At 36.7% G+C, this 14981-nt stretch overlaps 1 protein-coding gene across 1 annotated transcript in view; it reads right to left on the bottom strand.

Annotated features, from left to right (window-relative positions):
* The window catches only part of ITGA1 (integrin subunit alpha 1), a 168167-nt gene that overhangs the window by 35859 nt on the left and 117327 nt on the right, over positions 1 to 14981 (bottom strand). Inside the window, exons 12-15 of the mRNA XM_082836793.1 lie at positions 9673 to 9815; positions 5551 to 5694; positions 4120 to 4377; positions 1318 to 1448 (exon numbers count right to left, since the gene is read on the bottom strand). Of these exons, the coding sequence (XP_082692919.1) occupies positions 1318 to 1448; positions 4120 to 4377; positions 5551 to 5694; positions 9673 to 9815 (676 nt within the window). The remainder of the gene's footprint in view (positions 1 to 1317; positions 1449 to 4119; positions 4378 to 5550; positions 5695 to 9672; positions 9816 to 14981) is intronic.

A 14981-nucleotide genomic window follows, 5' to 3' on the forward strand; every position in this document is an offset into this window, starting at 1 on the left:
GAGGCCACAGCAGTGAGAGGCCCGCGTACCGCAAAAAACAAAACAAAAAAACCTATGTATATATTTTAATATACAGCGGTGAATACAATAAATATTCCTGGGTAAAGATTATCTTAATGAATTAATCCAGGATTAACAGTTCGAACAAAAACTAAATGTTCTCTTTGTTCCCGAAACTGGTGACTTCTGGTCTGGAGCCTTGGTTTCGGGTGGGCTCCCCCGAAAGTCACAGCCATTGCTGCCCAGCATTCTCCCCTCCTAGGCATCACCTTTCAGTTTTCCTTTCCCTCTACTGTACAGTTAAAAACATTTTTTAAAAAACATAATGGTTACTCTGTATAGTTTAGTGTACAACTTTTATTTGACCATTAGTTCTTAAGGATTATCTTAAATTATGACAAAGTCATATTTTCCAGTCTCTATCTTCACCTCTTTCACAATTTTCTTTACTATCCTTCTACATAAAGTTTGGCAAAAGACTATCTGAATTGCACTAAACTAATGATTAATTTGAAAGAATCAACATGTGGACTTTCCATTGAGGCACATGGCATAAATATTTTTTATTTATTAAATCCTTCCTTTATATGTCTTAACAAAGTTTGCAACATATTTCAAAATTATCACACAAATTTCTCCTTAAGGTTATTGACATTTTTTAGTCACATTTTTTCAAATAGAACCTTTTTGAAATCATGTCTTATTAACTAGTTAAAGCTAGTTATTAATGCTATTAATTAATAAATTATCTTATTAATAAGTTAATTGATTAATAAAATGGTATTAATGAATATATCTGACGATTGATGAGGATTTTACAGTTAACTGAAATTAATTTGGGGATGCAGGCATTTTAAAGGCTGAGAAAAGATATTACTGTAGATGCTTCTATGCTTGACCAACAATGTAAACATAATCAGACAATGGTGCACAAATGTCTAGTTCTATGTGTTAGGTAAATGAATGAAGAGCTAAAAGCTTGTAAGTAACTTAAATTTAGGGAAAGTTTCTTGTTTATATACATCCTGTATGAGGCTCACTTTTCCCCTATGCTTCCCTCCAAGCAGAATACTTATCTTAGTGACAATTACATAATAGATACCCTAACTAAGTGTTGATTCTATTTGTTCCTTTAATATGGTTTCTCTATTTTTAAGATTTATCAACTTCTCAGATTTCCAAACTGCATAATTTTTATCTGAATAATGGAGCACAAAAAGAAACAGACATTTGGTATATAAATTCTTATCATACTCTGAGCTCTGGAACTGTTTGGAAAATATTATCATATTAATTGGATGTTATTCAAATACATACCAGAAGAGGGCAGCACCACCAAGGCCCCCAATAGTGACATCAGTCAGACCGTCACCATTTAAATCCATTTCTCCGTGGATAGACTGGCCAAAAAATTTCAGTGTCTCGCCATCTCCCCCTGATGGAATACGCTGTGAAAATCCCAGCAGAGAGTTTTTAATGTCAGAAGAGTCTCTTCAAAAACAATTTCAAATAAATCTGAGAACTTGAATTGGTTAACAAAAAATTAGAATTAGAGATCTTTTGGAAACCTGCCCAAGAGGCCCCTCATGTGGAGACAAGAGGAATTACTCAGATATTCCCAAAGGATATTCTTTTTATAGTGCAGACAAAATCATTTCAGGGTTATTGACACCAGGGAGAGGGGAAAATATTATAATAACGTCATCTTGTCAAATCCTCAAGGAAAACATTATGAGTAGTTGGCTCTACTTTCTAGTTCCTGTTCAATTCCATTACACAGAGATATTTAAAGGTGCTGTAAACACATCATACAAGCAAGAGGGTGAGTACAAAATTATCCTAGGGTCAGTTTGGGGTTCACTGAACTTTGAGTCTGGGTATAAATAATACATGCTATCAAATACATTTTTCAATATGCAATCTTTACTGTCTGTCAAAAGTGGTTCTGAAAGTCAAGAGCATAATAGACTCAGTTTCATTCATATGTATCCACAATGTTGGGAAGGCACAATGAATATGGAGTTCTCGAAGACTGATCTGTGCACATTACCATACATAATATGTTTGACATCTGTACTTCCTGACTTAGCTTGGGTTCAAGCTGATAATATTTTAATAGAACCTGATGGCAGGGAAACCCGACTGACAGACACACCCTAAACTCGGGATCTCCTTATCCTCCTGTTTTTCCACTTAAATATCATAAAATAAGAAGCAAAATAAGGCAAACCAGATGGAAACATTTTTCATGCTTAAATGTTTGTGGCTCAGTGGAAATTATTTCCTTATTTTTTCAGCAAAAAAATCAGGAGTTATCAGCCCCACTGTTGCTGGAGGACTTGATTCAGTTTGATTCTGGACCATTCCATACACAAGCAGCACCTCTAGTTACCATGGAAATGAATGAGCACATCCTCACCTATCCTTGGGAAAGCATTTTGCCAATAATTAAACAAACTCAACTCTAATATTCTTTATTGTTTTTGTTGCTTAAAGCTGCACCTTGATTTACCACCATTTTACAAAATTAATTCCTTATGGCAATCTAGTCTACTTACTAATGATTTAAAAATCCTTCTTTTTCTACTGCAAATGCCACTCATTAAATGTGAGGGATTGAAACTGAATGAATAAAGGGGTAGAACACAAGAAACTCCTTCCTTCAGTTCCTGATTCCATCATGCCCCCATAGTTAATACAGCCTATTTCCAGTTACAAAAAACCATGAAGATTTTTAACAGAAGCAAATCACTTATTAAATGGATAGCAGTGTCATTATGGAAATATGCTCTTTATTTTGTTGTTTCACTATTAAGGTCATTATGACTTTATGAAAAATTAAGCACAACTTCGCAAGACGTGAATATATTTTGAGAATTCTATTGACAACAGAACCGAAGAACAATCAACTGTAAAGAGAAATAATTGATGTTCTGATTTCCTTTTCATGTTATGTAAGCTAGAAAAGTAGTGAATTCTATTTTGTTTACAAGTAGCTGTTCAATGCCTAATTAACTATGGTTACGTAAAAACAGACAACTACATTAGAAGAATTCCTTTAAACTCTTTTACTTTTATAATGCATGAAACACTTCTGTAAATGGACATTTTTCTCATGTAGGAAAAAGTTACATTTATGTATTAGAGCCATTAACTGACAATAAATTTAAAACAAGAACAAAAGAAATCCCCTGCAGGTTAAGTTTAATTATTCAGATTTTTTTTTTTCCAAGAGGGATTACTTGGGAGAAAATTATAAACCTTCAGAAGCCCAAATTTATTTGATGAAAATATACCAATTTAATTCATAAATATAAACTTAATGTGATTTTATTATAAAAACATGGGTATTGAATATAAAAACAATTTCATCTCCTTTATTGGCTAAATCATGTAATTATTGTTCTCTTACTCAGAAAGTGGTATCCTCTGATTATGATGAGGCACACTGTAGATGTTAAATAGCATTGTTAAAAAGCGTTCTTTCGTTTTGCTTTTTTTTTTTTTTTTTTTTGTGGTACACGGGCCTCTCACTGTTGTGGCCTCTCCCTTTGTGGAGCACAGGCTCTGGACGCGCAGCCTCAGCGGCCATGGCTCATGGGCCCAGCAGCTCCGTGGCATGTGGGATCTTCCCGCACTGGGGCACAAACCCGTGTCCCCTGCATCAGCAGGCGGACTCTCAACCACTGCGCCACCAGGGAAGCCCCTGTTTTGCTTTTTTTACCATTTCAAAAGATCAGGTCATGGAGACAAGGCAAATAACAACAGAAAAAAAAAAAAAAAACTAGATAAAAGAATAAAATTACAAGTAATTCTTCTATAAAGAAAACTTAGAATTAGAAATCTAGTTTCCCAAGAGACAGAGGAAAAAAATTAAATAACTCATGAAGCAAGACATTGGTATTGAACCCACTTATCACTTAAGGGCAAGAATCACAGAATCAGAAATATATGTGTAATATAATAAACCAATGTTATCTCAATGAATAATAAAGCTAAAAAACCCCATATATTGCCACTGATTGTATGACAATACACCACTGTTGTATTGCAGTAACATCCACTCCTGCTACACTAAATTATAATTAAATAAAAGAATCTGTAGATTTAACTTCTTACTTGTGCATACTCTTCCCTTATAGTCTTGCCACTTCCATGATAAATGTACACAGCTCCCCCATGATCATCTTCCAGGGGTGCTCCTATCACGATGTCATTAAGTCCATCAAGATTGAGGTCTTTCACAGCAGAAATAGCTGTTCCAAAACGAGCCCCACATGGTTCATTTTTGTTTTCCTTTGTGCATGAATTGTGCTTCAGAGACGAACAGCAAGTCTGCTTCATGGGTTCCAGGCTCATTTGATATTCAAACCTTGTCTGGAAGAAAGATAAACAGGATACTTATGGATTTCTGTCATTACTACAGCAGAGCGAAGTTTCTAAGTACATACTAAATCAGCGCTACTAAAAACCATTTGTACCTCAGTGGTAAAGTCTGTAAAATTTCTTAAAAAGTGTGTCTATCTGAGAGCAAAGTTAGAGATTTCAAAGAACAGACTGTAGCAGTGTGGGAAAGATGATGTACTGAGGACTTTAATGGATTCTCCTTTTAATGTAATCAAGTGAGTGCATAACTCACAGCAGCTTTTTAAAGCTGAAGAGCTGAATTTTAAAATACTCAATTCGTGTCACTATCCTTTCTTCACCCGTTATTGTGCTTTTTGGAAAAGTCTCTCTCTATTCTCCCCTATAAAGGATGGCAAGTGCTAGCAATGATGAACAGGAACAGATTTTCTTGGGAAAAAAGGGAAAAACAGCACAGGGGCAAAAAAATGTTGACAGGAGGAATCAAAAAGATGATAGGAAGAAAGATGTAATTTATGATTTAAAATAATTAATATGGGAAAGACTCTAATAATTTAACAAGCTAAATAGATACATCCCAACTTTGCTGTAAACATCAAAAAATTCTTCTAATGAAGAAATCAAGAATTATTTCGCTTAGCAAATGATGTCTAAAGTTAGGATCAGAAAAACAAAATCTCACTGTAGCAGAGTGAAGTATTCCAAAGACCGCAGCAGTTTGCTCAAAGTCTTTGGTGTCACTGCCTTAAAAGTCACTGCTTCTCCACAGTCTCTCCCCCTTCCCCCTTTACACACACACACACACATGCACACACGTGCATGCGCACACACACACACACACATAGAGCTTGAACTGTTAATGTGACCCACCTCTAGACCAGAGCTCACGAATGGTTGCTCTGTAAATTTAGCAATTTAGTGAGATTTATTTATCTTTATTCTATATACTCTTTAAAAAGTTCACATTTACAAGCAGAAAATATCTAACAGTTTGAACTACTTTACCAGAATTCTAAATGTTCGTTTAGAGACTGAGGAGTTAGTGAGGTAGGCTGGCCCTGAAAGCTTCTTTGCTCCTTTTGCCGAAGCAAGTGAAAAATTAGAACAACATTATTAATTGAAATTTTAAGAAAGAAAGATTCTCCCAGATTTCGACCAAAGTTATCAGGTTACGGTTACCATTACCTGATTCAGAGCATAGATGTACACTTTTCCTTGTTCCTCCTTCTCTGTTCCCATGAACATAGGAGCCCCGACTAGAAGAATGTCAGTATTAGAATCTTTATCAATGTCAACTGTCGTCAAAACACTTCCAAAGTAGGAACCGATCTAGGACACAAGACAAAACAGAACAAAACAGGTGATGAACATAAGAAATTCTCAAGGAAACTAAAAACCTGCATTTCTCTTACTTATACCAATTGAGAAGAGTGTTTGGGAGTCAGATGAGAAAGGAAATGAAATATAGAAACCGATGCTACCTGAGAGCTCTTTATTTGCTCTTGCATGAAGCTAATGAATATTAGGTCCATCCTGGGGGATGAGCAGTTGTCATAGATTCTGTAGCTTGAGAATAAGAGAAAGGATTTCCTCTGTATTTCACCCTAACCTCTCTTCTCCACAAATCAGAAAAGATCAGTAATAATACAACAATTTTTTAAGGAAATAAATGAAATAAACAATAGAAGGCATTCCGGAATGGCTTCAGTATATGTTTAAATACACCATGAGGAACTGAATTATCTCGGAACACTGGGGCAACATATTTCACCTTAGAGTCTTAGAAGACTGTCTACTCAACAAAATCGCTAAGTCTTGTCCCAGCAGCTATGAGAGATAGAGAAATATAAAAGGATTGCTGGGGGACCATCCTCTATCAGGACTGTATTTTCTCTTTAATGATAGGGATGAATTTTAGGGAAATCCAGGGTACTTGTGCTTCATCATCCAAGTGCAATAACTTTCTCAAATGTTGACCTGTGTTTGATATTCGACGTGCTGTATAATTTTATCCTTGAAATTTCCTGTCATCTTCCATGACTTTACTTTTGCTCTTCTGATTCTGCCACTGTATCACAGACCATTCTTTCTTTCCATTTTGCTGGCTCCTTTCTCTCCTTCCATTCCCTAGATTTTGGCCTCCCCTGAGTTCAGACCTGCAACCATTCCCTTCTTTTAGATGACCAATTCTCCCCTACCAATTCCCACTATCTCAAATGGCAAATGCATTCCATCTTCCTTCTCAAGACTCCCAGTTCTACATTTCTACAGATTGCCAGACAGCTGCTAGACACTGATTTTTTGAATGTCCTTTTCTCATAGGCTTATGAAAGGTTTAAAAGGTCTTTGCTTTTAGGTTGAATTAATTACAAATGTTAAATAAAATGTTGTAAGATCTGGCAATATTGGGTCTTCATTCCCACATGGCAATAGCCGTCTGAAGCTGAGCAGGGGCTAAGCCCGTGGATGGTTCACAAGCTGCCCAGCCCATGGCTCCCACTTTCTATTGTCTTCTGTCCAGCAGCTTTTTTATTTGCTTACCTCCCTGCCACCTGCAACCATTTGAATTTGTACTCACTGTTACAGAAAACATGTCTAAAACCAAATACCATTTAAAAAATATCTAAACTGCTTGAGTTGCTGACATTCTTTTTTTTTTCTGAATTTTTGAATTTTATTTCATTTATTTTTGTATACAGCAGGTTCATATTAGTCATCCATTTTATACACATCAGTGTATACATGTCAATCCCAATCACCCAATCCAGCACACCCCCACCCCTACCCACCTCTGCTTTCCCCCCTTGGTGTCCATACATTTGTTCTCTACATCTGTGTCTCTATTTCTGCCCTGAAAACCGGTTCATCTGTACCATTTTTCTAGGTTTCACATATATGCGTTAATATATTTGTTTTTCTCTTTCTGACTTACTTCACTCTGTATGACAGTCTCTAGACCCATCCATGTCTCTACAAATAACCCAATTTTGTTCCTCATTATGGCTGAGTAATATTCCATTGTATATATGTACCACATCTTCTTTATCCATTCGTCTGTCGATGGGCATTTAGGTTGCTTCCATGACATGGCTATTATAAATAGTGCTGCAATGAACATTGGGGTGCATGTGTCTTTTTGAATTATGGTTTTCTCTGGGTACATGCCCAGTAGTGGGATTGCTGGGTCATATGGTAATTCTATTTTTAGTTTTTTAAGGAACCTCCATAGTGTTCTCCATAGTGGCTGTATCAATTTACATTCCCACCAACAGTGCAAGAGGGTTCCCTTTTCTCCACACCCTCTCCAGCATTTGTTGTTTGTAGATTTTCTGAAGATGCCCATTCTAACTGGTGTGAGGTGATACCTCATTGTAGTTTTGATTTGCATTTCTCTAATAATTAGTGATGTTGAGCAGCTTTTCATGTGCTTCTTGGCCATCTGTATGTCTTCTTTGGAGAAATGTCTGTTTAGGTCTTCTGCCCAGTTTTGATTAGGTTGTTTGTTTTTTAATGTTGAGCTGCATGCTTCTATATTTTGGAGATTAATCCTTTGTCCGTTGATTTGTTTGCAAATATTTTCTCCCATTCTGAGGGTTGTCTTTTCATCTTGATTGTAGTTTCCTTTGCTTTGCAAAAGCTTTTAAGTTTCATTAGGTCCCATTTGTTTATTTTTGTTTTTATGAGTTGCTGACATTCTAATCATGGCGCCCTTTCTCCCAGACTCCCAGGCTTGAAACTCAAATCACTCATGATTTACATTATTCGTGATACTCTCCTCAAGCGTTCATAAGCAATTTTTTTCACAAAATTTTACACTTCCTGTCTTAGAGACAATCAATAGAGTGATAATGGGCCTAAGATGTCATCCAAATGGTTTCTTTTACAATCTTGTCAATTCTTCCTTATTTCTGTCTGCCATATCCCTTCCTTTTCTATTTTTATTGTTGATCTATCATTTCAGGTTCTTCTCGCCTCATCCTTCAGCTCCAACAAAAGCCTTGTTTTTTATTGTTTATGCATTTTCTGATTATAAATGTTGTCAAAGGGCTAATAACACCCCCTCAGCTGGTAAAAGAGAATCTGACCTTTGGCTTATTCTAACTCTGTCCCCCTGGAAATATGATCATCATATTCAGCTATAACACTTAGCAACATGGAATGTGGTGAAAAAAACCTCTGATTGGAACATTGCATTTAGGCTGGGTGGAACTATAAACACCCGATGGAGATAACATATTTTGGGCTTCCTAGATTGCAGTGACTCTTCTAACTGCATGCCTTTAGCAGGACCCAGGGAAGCTATGTCTATGGTGCTGTTATAAAAGATGTTGGCTCCTGTAGGGCTTTAAAGCCAGGGCAGCTCCTGCACCTGCTTTAAGTGTCTGTCTCTTGGCACCTCAGCTGTGCTGCTGTGCTGGGCTGCTTCCAGGGCTCCTACAGGGGAGGGAGGCCGGTGCTGCCCTGCCCTTCTGAGTAGTTTGTGTGAGTGTGTGTCGGGGGGGGGGGTAGTCTAGTGAGTTGGAATGTTTAGTGAAGCCCAAGAACGCCCCCATCCTATGAGGAATGTAGAATAAAATCTCATTCTAGAATACCTGGAAAATGCAGAAAACTATGAAGAAAGGAATACAAATTACCCAAATTACCACCATTTAATAATAACCAACAACAGCACAGATGTTTCTTTCAGTTTAAAAAAGACTTATATATACTTATGTTTGCATATTGCATATATAATTTCTTAAACGACTTTTAATATTCAATATTATCTAATGAGAATTCTCTGACTTTACATATTACAAATTATTTCCCATCACCTCCGGGGGAAAATCCAAATTCCTTAGTCTACCATTCAAAACCTCACACAGTTGGGCCCCACTGGCTCTTTCACTGTGCTTTCTACCTATCTACATTCTGTCTTTCTTCTAGACTAGCCCACATTTTATCTCTTATTAAGACTTTCTGTACCATCCTAGCTTAAAAGAATCTATGTTCTGAATTTACTGTCTGTGGCCCTGGCACTTTCATGCTTCTTAATGTTTTAGATTTCTTTGCTTGTGTATATGTTTGTACATCTGTATCTACATCATTATCTACACATCCTACACCTACCTCCATCCAGCTGAAACATTACTGACGCCAAAGACACAGACACTTTAGATTCCTCCGAGGAACTTAACATGGGGCCCTGTTCACAGTGCATGTTGAATATGGGGGTACTGTTTTTAAAAAGTTTAGGACAACAGACAGTTCAATTTACATAGATAGAGTGTGAATGGATTAATTGAAAACAACGATTTTGAAGTTTACCTGTTCTCCATGGAGTGTCTGGAGAATCCTGATGTCTCCATCCTCCATCCTGTAGATGACCACCTGGCCTGTATGATTGTACCGTGGCTGTCCGGCAATGTAGAGCACATCTCCAGAAACAGTGGCGGAGTTTACTGTGTAACCTAATGAAAGACAGACGCCGGATATACTCACTGGCCCCTTGGAGTTTGCATGGAATAAGTTAAGATCCATTTTAAACGGTTGGGAGAATCATTGTTATATGTTTATATGGACTTCTCTTTTTTTGAAAATAAATATATATACTTAAATGCAGGAAAGTTTGTTTAGGTAGAAGCTTTTAGTGTGCTCCCTAATTATCTACCACAACTGCTTCATTCTGAAAAGGTATTTTTCCCCAAACCTCAGTTTTTCATTGTTTAAAAGCACAAATGATATAACATTGACAGGAAAAGAAAACACACACACACACATACAAAACTCTCGCAATCTCAATTTACTCCTTTGAAATAAATCAACTGTATTTCATTTGGATGCATGTGTCTGTGCCACAGAAATCCATAACTTTATACAGTTGTAATCATAGTAAATGTAAACGTTTTCTGTACTGCTGCCTAGGTTTTTAATTGTAATTTTAAATGGTTGAAGCTTCCTTCTCAGTTAAGGTATAAATGCCTTGTGTTTATACCATAGGACCATTCCCTGTTGGAATGGTGGAATTTAGGTGTTTTTTTAAATTTTTGGCATTACACTTAAGCCTGCACAGACATCTTTGAGTATTTAATTTTTTTCTTTCTTTTGGATTTTTTTGATGACAAATTTCAAGGAATAGATTACTGGAGCAAATTTTTAATGGTTCTTCTAATATCTGACAAATTGTTTCCAGAATATTTGTACTAATTCATTCCATGAACAGCCACTGGAGAGAGTAGTTTAACCAAATTCTTACAAACATTAGGTACATTACTATTATTTAAAATTGTGGATGCTCTAATAAATGTTAAACAATATCACCTTGCTGTGATTTAAATTTTCATTTGTTTGATTAAAAGTAAGCTTGAACAGTTTTTCACAATTATTCCTCTTTTTAATTGGGCCTTCATGACCTTTAAAATTTTAAACTGTGTCTTTAAAGCAGATTATTATTAATTTTTGAGTGAAAAATTGGATTTATTCTTTGTATCTCTAGAGAACAGAGCTAAATCAATAGATAAAAATTACCACATGGAGATTTCAACTCTACAGAAGGAAGAAATGTTCTAATAACCAGAACTGTCCATCATTGGAGTATAAGGCAGATTATTTTTCCAAATGCCACAGAATAGCATTTTTTACTGAGAAAAAGATTATATTGATAACTTACTTACCAAGTATTTTACCGTAAGATAATAGTTCCACTTTCTTCCAAAATTTTAAAAGAGGAACAGAAGTTTTGTACTGAAATATGTTTATTCTTACAAGTCCTAAAGGAACACAATTCCTCAGCCATATTCCCCTTCATGAATATTTTTCTCACATTTTCATTTCTTCAACTTAGAGCTTTTTAAAAAATTTACTATATATAATAGAGACTGTAAAATATTCTTTTTCTAATGTGTAATGTGTTATATTTTTATGTTACTAACCACAGTATTGCTTAAAAAATAAAAACTTTACGGTCATGTTTATACATAAATAAAATGGAAAAGAAGACTGTGCAAAACAAAGGTTGTTGTATTTCATGCAGCTCTATTAGAAATATTAAGAAGAGAGTGGGGTGAGTGGGGTGAGAGTACACAGTGATTTTTTTTTTTTGCAATTTTCAGAGCTGTGAATGCAAACTGATAAAAGAACCTTTAAAAAATAAGTTGAAAATTATGTCTGAGGCTTGGAGTTGTGTGATTATCTACTTGACTTTGATGATGCACAATTGATTACTAAACCGTTAGCTGAAATCTTCACAGTGACAATAACAACCAGTCAGGTAGTCCTGGTTGAAGCTCAGGCATCTAAAGACAATAAAGAGAAAGTGAGAACAAGGGCCCAGTAAAGTCTAGTCGTAATAGAAGGATAATCATTATAAAGATTTAAAAGCTTAATATCACTTTCTGAAAAGGAAAGGCACACGACTGAAGAGAAAGGAAAATTGATGGCATGGTTCTGTGTGTAGATTTATAAAGAGTAAATCCTGTCAGCTCTCACGATTCACTTCTTGGGAAAAGTGCTACGATCTGGTGAGGTAAGAGGAAACAGGTAGGATCTGACTTGATGTCATGAATTGGCCTCACATCTTTACTTTTCCTCGTGAACCAGTCTAGCGTGATTAGAAATCAGCAAACTGTGGGTGGGGGAGGTAGGGAACAGGATCTCGACTGTATTCTCACCAGCAAACCCACTTGCCGAATGCATGTTGGCAAAAGGCAGTTACTGGGCTATAGAAAGACAGGTGGATGATTCCATCCTGAGGGAGGTTGCACAGCTTCAGTTCCTGCTTCTTTCTGATTATTATTGGTTACTATGGGATTTCTTAATAAACTGTCTACCTCTCACTTTTCTTCTTCAGTAAGAATTTCCATAGTCTAACAACTTTCAATCCACATGGATTGGGAGAACACATTCAAACTCTTCTTAATGTGTAACCTATACAAGGAAACATTTTGAAAGCTTAATTTTAGATTTAGAATAATATTTGGGGGGAAAAAAGCTATTTTTCTCCCCTGACCTCTTTCTGAGTGCTTTTCTATTTTGGAAGAAATCTTACATATAATAGACTTTATGTTGGCAAAATGTCTAAAGCACCAACCTGTCACTAAGATAATGAAAGGATTTCTGAAACAAACCAAAAAAAACACATCATCTGAGCAGACTGTAGACAACATACCCCCAAATTTCCTTTTCTGGGCAGACAGGAGTCATGTATTATAAATACTGTGGTCAGAAATGAAGGTTGTCTTAACTTTTTATGCTTACAGCAGTATCTTTCAGTCTTGAATTCTCTAAGTCTGCTCTAAGCAAATCATTAACCCAAAGTTTTTGAGAATAATAGATTTAGAGTTCTTTAAGTTTATGTTTTTAAGGAATTCAATGATAATCACTCAGAATACCAAAATTACTATAGTATTATTTATAAAATAACATTATTATTTAATATATTATTAAATATCGTGTTAAAGTGTGTGAACTTCCTTAGAGAAGTGACAATGTCACTCACATCTTTGTGGACTTCAATGTCTTTGTGGGCAATGTCTTTAATGTTGTAACTATTCAATACTAATTAGTAGTAGTATTAATGTCAGCTACTCTTAGTAGGTATATAATACACCTGTATTAGTTTTCTATTGCTGTTGTAACAAATTACCATAAACTTGATGGTAACACATCACAAATATATTATCTTTTAAAGTTAGAAATCAGACCTAGGTCTCCCTGGGCTAAAATCACGGTGTTGGCAGGGCTGGGTTCCTTCTGGATGCTGTAGAGGAGAATCCATTTCCTTGCCCACTGTGGCTTAGCTGTGCCCCCCTTCTCCATCTTAAAAGCCAATATTGCATATCTCTGACCATTTTTCTATAGTTCTATCATCCCCTGTCCACATCCAGGAAAGCTTCTCTGATTTTAAAAACCCATGTGATGAGATTGGGCCCAGCCAGGTATCTCAGGATAATCTCCTCATGTCAAGATCTTTAACTTAATCACAACTGCAATGTCCCTTTTGCCATATAAGATCTGGATCTTGGGATTAGGACATGGACATCTTTAGGGCATTGTTCTGCCTATCATAATACTAATAATAAGAGGAATGTTTTCTATACAATATTACATAATATACAACAATAGACAATACCTATTGAGGGTCAGCTGTCTGTCAAGCACAACACTAAGCACCTTACAGGTATTATTTCATCTCTTTTTCATAACAACCCAAATTTTATATATATTTTTAAATAAATAAGCAAATTGAGGCTTTGAGGAATAAGGCAATTTGTCTAAAGTCATAACCAGGGGCAGAGTCAGAAAGCAAACTCAAGATTCTATGACCTAAGAGTATCTCTGTACTGTCTGACTGTATACACAGTGCCATAACCATTTCAAGTCACTTCAAGTGTGATGGGATCAGCAGCTTTATAATTTTTATTTTTATGGGTTCATGATGTTCCATTAAGTGGATTTACTATTTACCACTTACTTAACTATTCCCTTATTTTTGAACATTAAGGATATGCCATTTACCTCAATAAAATACTATGAAAACAACTGTTCCCTTGGTATTCTTAAATAATTGGATGTTTTCTTTAGGTTAGATCCTCAGAAATGAAATTTCGAGGTCAAGGTGGTGTAAACATTTTTATGGCTCTGGATACACACTGTCAAACGACTTTCCTAAAAAGTTATATTACTTTATATGCCACTGTTACATATGAGGACAAATGTTCTCAGATTCTTCTATCTAGGATGGAAAGAAACCTCAGGTTAAACTGGTTCTTGATTTCAAGGTATTTCACATAGAACAGTCTCATAGAATCTTAGAACATGAAGAACCTTTAGAAATTATCTAACCTGAGATTGGTTCAAGATGGAGGAGTAGAAGGACGTGCTCTAACTCCCTCTTAGAAGTGCACCGGAATCACATCTAACTGCTGAACAATCACTGACAGGAAGACACTGGAACTCACCAAAAAAGATACCCCACATCCAAAGACAAAGGAGAAGCCACAATGAGATGGTGGGAGGGGTGCAATCACAATAAAATCAAATCCCATAACTGCTGGGTGGGTGATTCACAAACTGGAGATCACTTATACCACAGAAGTCCACCTACTGGAGTGAAGGCTTTGAGCCCCATGTCAGGCTTCCCAACTTGGGGGTCCAGCAATGGGAGGAGGAATTCCTAGAGAATCAGACTTTGAAGGCTAGCGGGATTTGACTGCAGGACTTCGACAGGACTGGGGAAAACAGAGACTCCACTCTTGGAGGGCACACACAAAGAAGTGTGCGTATTGGGACCCAGGGGAAGGAGCAGTAACCCCATAGGAGACTGAACCAGACCTACCTGCTAGTGTTGGAGGGTCTCCTGCAGAGGCAGGGGGTGGCTGTGGCTCACTGTGGGGACAAGGACACTGGCAGCAGAAGTTCTGGGAAGTACTCCTTGGTGTGAGCCCTTCCAGAGTCCGCCATTAGCCCCACCAAAGAGCCCTGGTAGGCTCAAGTGTTGGGTCACATCAGGCCAAACAACCAATAGGGAGGGAACCCAGCCTCACCCATCAGCAGACAAGCAGATTAAAGTTTTACTGAGCTCTGCCCATGAGTCCAACAGCCAGCTCTACCCACCACCAGTCCCTCCCATCAGGAAA

This window comes from Leucopleurus acutus, assembly GCF_964270905.1.
Source record: "Leucopleurus acutus genome assembly, chromosome: 3".
Classification (NCBI taxonomy): Eukaryota; Metazoa; Chordata; class Mammalia; order Artiodactyla; family Delphinidae; genus Leucopleurus; species Leucopleurus acutus.